Source organism: Solanum dulcamara, chromosome 3, assembly GCF_947179165.1.
Source record: "Solanum dulcamara chromosome 3, daSolDulc1.2, whole genome shotgun sequence".
Classification (NCBI taxonomy): domain Eukaryota; kingdom Viridiplantae; phylum Streptophyta; class Magnoliopsida; order Solanales; family Solanaceae; genus Solanum; species Solanum dulcamara.
In genome coordinates this window covers 78,918,106-78,930,112 of record NC_077239.1, presented here as the reverse complement: position 1 = coordinate 78,930,112, position 12,007 = coordinate 78,918,106, and the positions used below count along the sequence as shown (strand labels likewise).

At 32.3% G+C, this 12,007-nt stretch overlaps 1 protein-coding gene across 1 annotated transcript; it reads right to left on the bottom strand.

Moving 5' to 3' along the window:
• Nucleotides 1-4,175: 4,175 nt before the first annotated feature.
• On the bottom strand, nucleotides 4,176-11,293 carry LOC129883165 (transcription factor GTE1-like). The gene is made up of 9 exons (XM_055957760.1): nucleotides 11,143-11,293; nucleotides 9,684-9,806; nucleotides 7,797-8,006; nucleotides 6,974-7,051; nucleotides 6,646-6,870; nucleotides 6,346-6,444; nucleotides 6,152-6,210; nucleotides 4,731-4,881; nucleotides 4,176-4,639 (listed from the first exon to the last, which is right to left on the bottom strand). The coding sequence occupies exons 2-9, from the start codon at nucleotides 9,804-9,806 to the stop codon at nucleotides 4,448-4,450; spliced, it is 1,137 nt and encodes a 378-aa protein (XP_055813735.1). The 5' UTR covers nucleotides 11,143-11,293; the 3' UTR covers nucleotides 4,176-4,447.
• Between the last annotated feature and the right edge of the window lie 714 nt (nucleotides 11,294-12,007).

Sequence of the window (12,007 nt, the reverse complement as noted above, 5' to 3'; positions counted from 1 at the left end):
ATTATCTTTCTATAAATAAAAGTATCAAATTACTTTATTCACCGAAATTTGGATAGATAGAGTCGCTTGTTAATTGTTACGATCAAGGTCATTTTTTAAGAATTCTTTTTATTATATGGCTAGTAAGTGGAAAATATTCAAGAAAAGAAGTATTCATTAAACATTTCATAATTGTGTTAAGCATATATCGATCTGAATAGTGTTTGATTTAATTTTTGAGTATTAAAAATTGATAATAAGATTTAAATGTTGATTGTAGTAATGATCTTATAATTTCTTTTGGTGGAAAATATATTTTAGCACTAGTTGTAAACAAATGTTATGTTATAAGATCCTATTTGTTTGAATTTAATAGAGTTATTAATTTTAATTATTTAGATTTTAATTATTAATTAATTTATTTTTTACGTCTGAATCTTATCTAAACCATCAAGTGCATCTTTTTTTATGTTACAATCATATAATGGATTTAAATATATATGAATAATTAAAATTTATAACAAATTCTTAATATAATTAAGATATTTATTTAAGGATTTATACTATAATTTCATTTATTCACCGCTATCACTATTGCTCACAACGCCACAACTATCAATTATCGTACGTTATTGTTATCTATCATTATCAACTACCACAAGCATTCAACAACAATCCTGACTAATTTCAGTCACTACAATCGGCCATCACCATTACTAATCAATAGTCACCATTTACAATCATTGACATTATCATAACACCCATTAATCACTACTGACACTCAATAAAATAGTCACCACTACACATCATCAACTATCATAATTATTTACTACCAACATTAACTGTTACTATTATCCACCACAATCAACTATCACCATTAACTATTACCACAAATCACCATTAATCAACATCACTTCCAACCGATATCCACAACCATCATCGTTAAATATATTTTATTGATATACGTTAGTTAATTTTTAAATAAAAACAAGTTTTATGTATTCAAATATTGACAAAATAAACCATCTTAATTATTTAATATTTATATCTATTATGTAAAATTTTACTAGTAAAATATATATTCACATTCAAATATCTAAATTTTAATACTCAAACCTATATTTAAAATTAAACATTTTAATTTTAATAAAAACAAATGAGACCTAATGGAACACGAAAACAAAATTAGTGCAACATCAGGTACCATAATCTCATTGCAAGTTTGGCAATTAAGTAAATTCTATCATAAATATTAGCTAAAATATTACAATGCCGTATATAGATAGGATTCAAAAGGCATTTAGTTTCCTATTATTCACATTTTATGTGTGTTTGGTATAATGATTAATATTTTTCAGAAAATGTGTTTTTTATATATTTAGTTTGAGTCAGATTTTGTTATTTTAACTTTATATTAATCATTAAAATTTTACATTGCTTACGGTCTTACATCATAAGGTCCAAGTATATCTTACCATTTTCAGACCTTATTTGTAGGATTACACTGAAAATATGTCAACTAATAATAATAAGGTCTCTCTATAAAAATTTGGCCTTAAATCCCCAAACTTGCAATGAGAATTGAAAAATCACACGACTAAAAAGCAAAAAGAAAAAAGAAGGAACCATTGTGAGTCGTGCATTTTTCAGCGACAAACAACCAAATTAAAAAATAAATAAAGTAAATGGCCAATCAGACTTCAGAAAAAATAATTTGTTGTTGGAATTCAAGCAATTTATCTATTTTGAATTATTATTATTTCAAAAAAATTGTCCGTTTTGACATTTTCTCCAAAAAAAATTAGCTTTTTTAGCTTCGGACTCGTCAGCAAACACACTATAAATAATTTATGGAGTTTTAGCTAAAATAATTCGAACATAAGTTTTTATCAATTATTATGTGTAAGCCATGCTTCACATATTTGAAAGTGACATGTGTCTTAATGCACATCCAATAATTTAGACGATACATAAAAAGGTAGGGACGGTTTATTGATTATTAAGAAAAGTTTTCAAAACGTTTTTTCTAAAAAATATCAATATTAAATTAAAGTAGTTTGGTTGAAGAGATATGTTCTGATATTAATGACCTAAAAGGGTTAAACTAAAAACAATTAAAAGAAAGATTTTCATAAAAACATAAAGGATGCTTTTTTTTTTTTAAATATAGTTTTCGATAGCATAGTCGAGATAAATTATTTTAAAAATTCAAAAGAAAATCACGATGAGATGAAACACTTATTTACTTGATGAAAGTATGATAAAATATTCGATTAAGATATTCTAACATATCGATAGACTCGATGACAAAACATACAAAAATCAAAATTCTGTCTTTTTTATTATTCTTTATTCTTTTTTATTTTTATTGAAAGCAATCGAGGACAAAAACTTGCCAAACTTAGAAATTTTTAAACATTAATGTTTCAATTTAAGTTTATCCTTAATTCACAGAATTTTAGCTTATATGTGACAAGTCTGTCTTATTTTTAAGTCTTTTTGTTCAATTAAATACCATCAGGTAAAATGAATGAAACAAATGAATATTAATTTTGTTGTCTCATTTTATGTGGCTCCTTTTTTTTTAAAAAAAAATTGTCTAAAAAAGTATTGCCCCTTTTTTAATTTTTAAGAACAACTTATTTTCAATTAAAAAAATTCACTTTACCCTCCACGAGATAATATAATGTGAAACTACTCAAATATTCATGATTTGTTTTAAATAATTTCAAAAACTTTGATTACTTTTTTAAATTTCGTGCCCCGTTGAATATCGTCACATATATTAGAATGGAAAATTTAGAGCTATATTTGTTTGGGCTCAACCATGCCAAAATCCTTTCTTTTAAAATAAATATTTAATGAAGAAATATTATATCTAAGACATAAATAAGAATAAAATAATCCAAAACCTCCGCCTATTTCATGTTGCTTAAAAAAATATGCAAAAGAAAAATATGAGAGATAATTTGAGATGGAAAAAAGTATTTTTTTTGTGGTATTTAATTGTACAACAGTTGAATTAGCATATTAAGAAAAAACAATCACTATCTTGAAAGTCGGTAATAAAAAAATAGGACTTATTCGTGTTTTTTCCAAAAAAAAGAAAGAAAGAATGGATTCCAATATTTTTATTTATTTTAATATTCCAAAGTTCTGATTTGCTACTTTTGCATTTTATTTTGTGGAGCTCTTTGCCTGTTCTAGTACTAGGATTTTGAAAATTTGTACTTTAGGTAAAAGGACAATAATTATTCCTTTATTATCTTCATGGTCCCCCATTATTCCATATAAGCCTACAAATCAGAATGATATTCTGGCTTTACTCTTTTTTTTTCCCCACTATTGCGCTCCATATAAAAGGACAATGGACTTATCATGATGACTTTATTTCATGATATAAGATCACGGACCATCTCATCTTAGGTTATAGGTAGCCTCAAGTGGGAAGGATTAGGGATTTCACTATTGCGCTATCTGTAAAAGGACAAATGATTTATTACGGTATCAAATTTATTTCATGTTATAAGATCAAGAACCATCTCATCTTAGGGTAAAGGAAGTCTTAGGTGGGAAGAATTAGGAGTTTCAGTATTGCGCTACCTGTAAAAAGACAACAGACTAATTGCGATACCGACTTTATTTGTTGATATAAGGATAAAGAACCATCTCATCTTAGGATAAAGGTAGCCTCAGGGGGAAAGTTTAGGAGTTTCACTATCACACTACCTGTAAAAGGATAATAAGACTTGTTGTTATGGCGACTTTATTTCCTAATATAAGATGATGAACCGTCTCATCTTAGGGTAAAGGTAGCCTCGGAGGGGAAAGTTCAGGAGTTTCACTATCACACTACCTTTAAAAGGATAATAAGACTTATTGTGATGGTGACTTTATTTCCTAATATAAAATCATGAACCATCTCATCTTAGGATAAAGGTAGCCTCAGGTAGTTCCACTATCACACTACTTGTAAAAGGAAAATGGAAATATCGCAATTCGGCTTTATTCCCTGGTATAAGATCAAGAACCATCTTATCTTAGGATAAGGGTAGCCTCAAGTCGAAAGGGTCAGGGGCTTCACTATCGCACTACCTATAAAAGGACGATGAACTTATCTCGCGATGCCCGAAAAGTAACTTAGGATGTCTCCCATCACTGACATTCGTCAAGTAGGCCAGAAATTGGACTACAATTGATAAAGACTTTTTTCTATAAATATTGTACTTTAACCAAGCATTCAAGAACTTGTTAATGCGCTATTGCTAATGTATTTCTGCAATTGCAGGCTTCCAAGTAAAGATATATCCATCAGGAATTTCCTATACAAAACCTACTTATTACAATGGCTATCTCTGTCCTTTCTGAGGTATTAACAACGTTGAAGATATAGATCGTTTATCGTGTCCCCAACAACTCAAAACATTTACACCTCCAAAAGTAATCAGAAGAAGTTGGTAATGACAAATCAAGATGGCTTTTTACTCTTTTTTTGGGAAGATTTGGCGAGTGCATCGCAAATTTCTCTTCTGCGTTTGTTGTTGTTGTTAAGGAGATTACTGGTATTGGTGTTGTTTGCTTTGATGCTCACTGGGCTTTTCCCCTGTGCATGTAACACGTCCTGTACGAAGAATTTCAACTTCCATAATGTGGACTCACTCTGCATAAAGGGCAATACTTCGTGTCATGTAAAGCAAGAGTAGATTAAGAACTAGAAATACTGCATATATGAAATGATCACGGGCGATGACCTGAGCATTCATATCAAGCTCCACTTCTGTTGCTGTTGGTTGGAAAGTAGGATCATTCTGTGCCACAATCAATAGTGCCTTATTAAGATCTTCGGGAGACAGCTTTGTGAGCGCATTCCCAAGTTGTTTCCTGTCTTCTGTTGAAATCTTTCTGAAATATGTATTAGAAACTTAGCGACAAACACTGGAGTAAACCTAAATTCGAATCACATAAATACTAAATATATAAATAAAACACATGTGCAACACATGTCTATGCAATTTGCTATGGAGACTAGACACATTCCCTGCCTAACCTTGTTGAATCAGGAGCATGAGTATGACATACTAACGTATCAGGTAAGCATATCTATGGCCCAGATTGTACTTGGAGCATTTCTTGTTCGCCTGCTATGTTAGTGTTTCGCCTTTGATTTTAAATTCGTTGATAATCTGACTTTTACTATTTGCTTTTAGATCTGTTATTTATTAAGTAATAAAAATCTTATAAAAACTTGCATTAAGCCAGTGCATCAGGTGTAATTACAGATGGTGCAAATTCTCTACTGTGTCTAGTATAGCATCTGCATCTCGTACAGTGACCAGTTTGTCCGATATACTAATTTTACCCTCCACATAAGTAAACAGAGCAGAGCCAGGAGGCAAAAAAGAAAAGAAAAGAAACTTTGTTGTCGAAACTGTGTCATGAGCAGGGACCAATCACTATTGACTTTGATCTCCCAGCCAATGCTTAGCCATCTCTTTACTATTGAAAAAAGGCTACGTTGCTCAGACTCTCCAAAATTGTTACCGCACCCATGTTGGATTCTCCAAAATGCACTACTTTGGGAGTATTTGATACGCACCCATCAACATTTTTGAAGAGTCCGAGCAACATAGGAAAAGGTCATACGGTAGATTTTTATTTTACTATTCGAATTGTTTGTTAACAACTTATTTTTCATATTGTAATTTTTCTTTCATATTACAACTTATTAACAGGCATTGCAACTGCTCCCCTCCCTATCCAGCACAAGACTCCTAAAATAATTCGTTTTCCATCTTCCTTCATAACTGGGCCAAATCATAGTTATTCGTTATATTTATTTCCAGTGTCTGACGATTTTTGTCAACAAAAAATCATGCTCAAGGGGTTTTCAACAATTACTAGCACCATATGTTACAGGAATTTTCTTAAAAATACCCCAATGTTAAACAAGGAAAAAGGTCAAATCATAGAAACATCTATCATAAAGAAAAAAAAAGAAACAAAATATATGGATCATTTTAGGTTATGTTTTGGATTCTGTCAAAAGAATATCTGGTAACCCCCATTCAATGAAAGGAAGGACTAGAGTACAAGGTATATTTATAAGTGATCAGCTACTTCAAAATTTATAAATGCACAGCTTAACTGATGAGTTATTTGCAAATGTTCTAACCTGCATTTCTGAAGCACCATTTCCCTGAGTTCTTCCAGTTGCATGTCCACCTCATCAAGCTGGAATACAAAAGATAAGCATAAGTCATTATCTACAGTGGGTTACATTTCATATGTAAGAAGAAGATCCATATACAGTCAGGCCAATATGACTAAACATTTATGTTTGTGCAAGGGAACCTGAGCCTTGACTACCTCAATACTTAGATCTTTAGCCATTTTGGCATGAACAGCCTCTTGAGCGAGCTGCATATCCTGTTGGGCTTCTGTTTCCTCTTCCTTTCGCCGTTTTTCCTACGAGCAGTAGTTTGATATATTAGTGTCTCAATCTTTTACTTAAAAACGGATTAATATCATAATCTCATTAAAGCATATTCATTGATGGAAATCTCATATAGCATATTCAATTAGAAGAAAATGATTCAATTATCTTAGCAATTTACATGAGATACTGAAGAAAAAGACTAGATAATAATACATGGATATGAGTGGTACCTCTTCATCAACTTTTGGCAAAAGCTGCAACCATTTCTCCTCAAATTTTCCCAACAAGGTTTTCGCCATTACATGAACGTCATCCCTTTCCTCGTTGTATTTCATTGCATTCTTAAATATTAGCCTAACGTCTGCACATATCTCTCGGACATGCTTATAGCCAGAACCATCCTTTGCTTCCATCTTGTTTTTGATAGTACTGAAGTCCATAGGCTTCTCAATAACCTAGAAAACCCGTGATGTATTAGCAGAAAGAAAAGGAGCATAGGATTCCTAAAAACATCATAGAAACAATAAGTACACCGACAAGAAAATTCAAGGCCTTTACCTCATAGTAATCGTGCAATCCAAGACCCTTGACATCCACAGGTTCCATAAAAGGTTCTGCCCACTTGTGCTGAGTGATCTGACAAATAGACTATGTACTGAGTAGAAATAAAGTAACTGGAGCAAACAGTAACTACATTCACCCTTAAACAAGGTGCATCCACATAATATGCTCAGATGCCCTACCGTTCTTTCTTTGGCCATTATTTCCCATGGTAAGAATAAATAAACTAAAGAAAGTTACATAGACCGAGAAGGATGAAGGCAAAGATGAACCAAAAGACATCTTTCAATTGGTAAATCAGCGAACTTACTCACTAAGGAGAGACAGGGAGAGAATGCATAATAATCAACAGCAGGACAAGTACAATGATATGTACCTCCATAGAAAAAGTAAAAAGAGTACAACATCATCGGTACCAAAAAATGAGTAACTGATGTGAGGGATTTCAAAACTTTGTATACTCTTACAGGTAACAGGAAATCACAATGACAAAAATTACTAGTTTAACCGTATTAAAATCTCTTCAACACTCAGCACATTCCATTCAGTAACAATTGTTATTTTGGTTGAGAGGCTACAATGCAACCTTATCAGGAGCTTCAATGTTTATCAGAAAACACTCCATTCTGCAAGTTCAGCATGTACCACTATTTTCTCAAATCTTTTCTCGTGTTCTTTGTAGTTCTGCTTTGGGATACAAAATGATTTCATTTAACAATCATTAGCAGTTTGAAGGTTATAAAAAGTTACTACTTTAGTAGCACACTAGCTTTAAGACAGACAAAAAGGTGTCAAGACACGGGAAAAACAATGAGATTACCTGACGTAATATAGTACCAAATTGGCGCATAAGTTCTTGCATTCTCCTGGAACCAGCTGCTTCTCTACGTGACGCATCCTGCTGCCGCCTTTTAAAGCTAGAAATCTGTTTCTCTTTGTCTTTCATAATAGAGCCACCTCTTGGTGTGTGTGATTGCTTTTTACTAGTATTGGAATAGAAATGCTCAACTTCATTCATTCTCTGCTCAAGCTGTTGATGTAACAAACTTGTGACCAGATTATATTTAAGAGCAAGTGTATTCATGAAAACAGAAGATAAAAATAAACAGAAATACATGAGCTATCAGCGCATAGATGATGAGAGATACTATTTTTTTCTATTGCAAACTCTGGGTAATATACAGTTTGTGTGCTGGTAAAACATCAATAGTCTGGTGAGAGTAACAATACCAAGAGAAGAAAACATCTGCTTTATTTTTTATGAACTACGAGCAAAAGCTTTCTAACAGAAATTGATTTTTCAAAATTCAAAGAGCATTAAGAGTGAAGCTATGAGGTGATCATTTATGAAAAAAAATCATAGTGAGCAATACACTGCTTTGCCAGAGCAAGCAATCGAAAATTGCAAGCTAATGAATTGAAAATCAATACATTAAAATAGAGTACAATCAAACCTCTCTATAATGGTGTCATTTGTCCAGGTATTTTTTGGCTGCTATAGCAAGATGTTGTCATAGGAAACACATAATCTTATATAACATGAAAGTCGTTTCCAAAGTAAACCTGTCCGTTATAGTGACATATTGTTATAGAGGATGGTTGTTATAGAGAGGTCTGATTAAGTATAATAGAATGAAAAAGTGTATCAATTGGATTTAAGTAAAACAAAGAATCATTGGACATGTTGAATGGTGAGGGAATGCTGGGGCAGAAAGTGGAAGCTACCCTTCCCTGCCATCTGGAAGAAAAAAGGGAAAGAAAATTTAGCTAGTCAAGCACCTTTACCTGCCTAAGATTGAAAGCAAAATAAATAGAAAAAGGAAAAGAGTAAACTTTAAAAGCAAAAATCCTATGGGCCACATTCATTCAATGGTAAATAGATTGTCTCTCTGAGCAAGCAAGCTCACGAATTCCTACCCCACACAACGAACCCAAGCCTTGTGCACTAATTAATCTGTGGTTTGGCTTCATTCCAATTGACCATGTTTTTCCTTATTTGTTTCACCATATATGACTCCCAAGACAAGGTTTCCAAAACTGAAGAGATTATGGTTATAGTCCCCTAAGTCTTCATTTTGCATGCTCTTGCCAAAGAATCTCGGTGAGTACCTAAGTGTATCTTCTTATGTGCAGCAGAATATCAAAAGAATGTTGTGTTATTCTTTTACATGTTATATTCTCAATTTTGATAAAAGAGGAACTTGAGAGCTGTGATGGATAATCTCCTTGCCTTACACTTTCTCCCATTAGAATGCAGCTTTTACACATAGAAAATTGAACGTACTACAGGACAACCATAATGTCGATCAGAAATACTTTATAAACTGGACAATTTGAATCGTGTATCATTTTTTTGAATAGTGAACTGTGCATCATCTATAACAACAAGAACTACTACATCAACAAGTTCGGCTATACGGATCAGGCTAACATTATACAAAATTTTAAAAAAAACATCAAAATAACATTTTTTTAATTAGCCAATGATTTATCAAAGTTAACACACTAAAAATATGCTAGAAATAGTGCGTTAAGATGATGTGGACAAAATAAATAATAATAGGAAAAAACAACAATGTAAAGTAAAATATAAAAAACAATCTCAAAGAATGTTTCAACAGATTTACTATCTATTTGGATGTCAACTAGCATACATGATCAAGTCTACACTTTGCTGATCATACACTTTTCCTCAGCACCAATTTACCTGATCAACCTTCCCAACCATTTCATCAACACTTCGCCTGAAATTTTCAGCAGAAGCAGCATTTTCTTTCTCATTAAACTCTTGTATCGGGATGTCAGGAACTGAGCCATTTATATTCTCCATCTGATTAAACAGGACATAAGCTTTATCTTAGCTAAAATTCATTGACTTTGTTTCAGCAGAAAAAGAAACCTTAAACCCAAAATCTAGAGAAACTACACCAATTTGATAAGGTCAACAAGATAAACCTTAACCGCAATAGTATTTTCACTACTTGAGAACCTGTCACAATAAATAAGCTAAAACCTTACCAATTCCCAAAATATTCACAAAAAAGTGTATGTTTATAAGGATCTTACATGACTTGAAATTTATACATTCACATTTAATGGTCTAATTTCCTTTTTATCTTCTCTATGATAAAAATGTCAGAAAAGCGACCACTTATTATCCTCAAAAGCACAGTAGTACATCGCACAATTTTGCAGCCAATATCGAATGGAAAGTAAATGAAATGCATACTCTTCCCATAAAATACATTTCTTTATGCTATTTGTACTAGGATTAGTCCTTTTATGCTACGTTTCAGTGTTCTCTTCCTTGTCTTACTCTTCCATGAGTTGCATTGAATCTTCTTCAACTCATGTTTCTTGGGTTCTCTTAATTTCCTTCTTTCCTTTTTTTTTTTTGAAATGGTAAATATTATCGATGTTAAAATCAGCACTACAAAGTTGCTACAATTACATCCAAAAGACAGAAAAAAGGAACATCCTGGCTATCTATACAAAAGATTCCAAATGACTCTTTGTACTTCTGTGTTCAAGTTGACACTTGCGATATTGGCTTCTCGTCACTTCTCTCTAATACTCTCTCCTATTAACAATTCTTTTCCCCGTGTATTTGTTGTGTTGTTGTTGTTTCCTATTCTCATAATCTCAATTTACAGGCAGATTCTAGGAAAATAATATGATGACCCTTGCAATTGAAGCTCACTATAAGCAAAGTTACCAAATCAATCAAAAATGAAATTAATGGTGGCAAATTAATTGTTTTTATCTATCAGAAACACACTCTCTAGTCTCTACACTACAAAGGTAGACAACATAAGCTCTCCGATACGCTAATTATATTGTACAGTCTTAAGAGCTAATTATGAATCCTCATAAGATGATTCTTAACCCCCTCCCCCCCTCCAAAACCCCCAACCCCAATCCCCACACCACCCACAACTTCAAAGGCATAATCACGTGAGGGGCAAACAAAACATCTATAATTCTTTGGAAAGGGGTTATCTTTTCTTGCAGTGAAAGTAGACACCAAAGCATTACAAAAAAAAAAAAAAAACTTTGACAATTTGATAGTTCTACCATTAAAAATCATTGAAGAAACAAAAAAGGACTAGGGTTTTGTTAAAAAGAAAGATGAAATCTTTATTGTTGTATCTATGTATGGAACTTACAGCTCGAATTTCGCCGGCCGCCGGAGTAAATCGGAGAAAAGTAACGCTTTGTGCCGACGATGAAGAAGATTGGTGACTGGTGAGTGACTGCTGTTAGCTGATTTTGAGTATGCCTTGGTTTTTGGACTTTTTATTTATTTATAGGATTTATGCTTAAAGGTTTTTGTATTTTTTTCTTAAAACTCCAAACCTTTAATTAGTAGCAGGCACGGGATATTCCGTTTATTAAAGCTTTCGTTGTGAGCAGTGTTCGAAAAAATCTCTAATTAGTAGTAAAAGTATTTAAAGTACCATTAAAATAAAAATAAAAATTTCACTTCTAATCTAAACTTGATAAGAATGTATTATCAAAATGGGATGCTCAAAGTCGTGATAATGAGAATGTTAAAATAGTTGTGCGAACATAATAAGAGAAAGAAGATTAGAAAATAAAAATATCTAGGACAAGGTATGAATAACTTATATGATAAACAACACGAGGGGAGATAAATTCAATCATATTGGCATAGTGAAACAAAAAGAAAAAAGAAGAAGAAAGAAGCAAGGGACTGAACGATAAAGTGGGATTTGAAACTCTTTAATTACAAATGACATAATTCGAACGTGTGAAAAAAAGATTTGAAAGCCGAAAGTGTATCTATTAATCCTTATAAGTTCTTAAAAATAATGATAACTATTTTACTCAATTGCATGTTGAACAAACTTTTCTCCCACATCGGCATTTGACAATGAATTTAGTGCCTTCATAATAATCTCTAACACTTTACTGTACGCCGAGCTCAGTAACATGGGCTTGTAACCCATGTGGGGGCATTAAGATTGTAGAATTACTGGGCTTTACTAGAAGGTTGGGCTTGACAGGCAA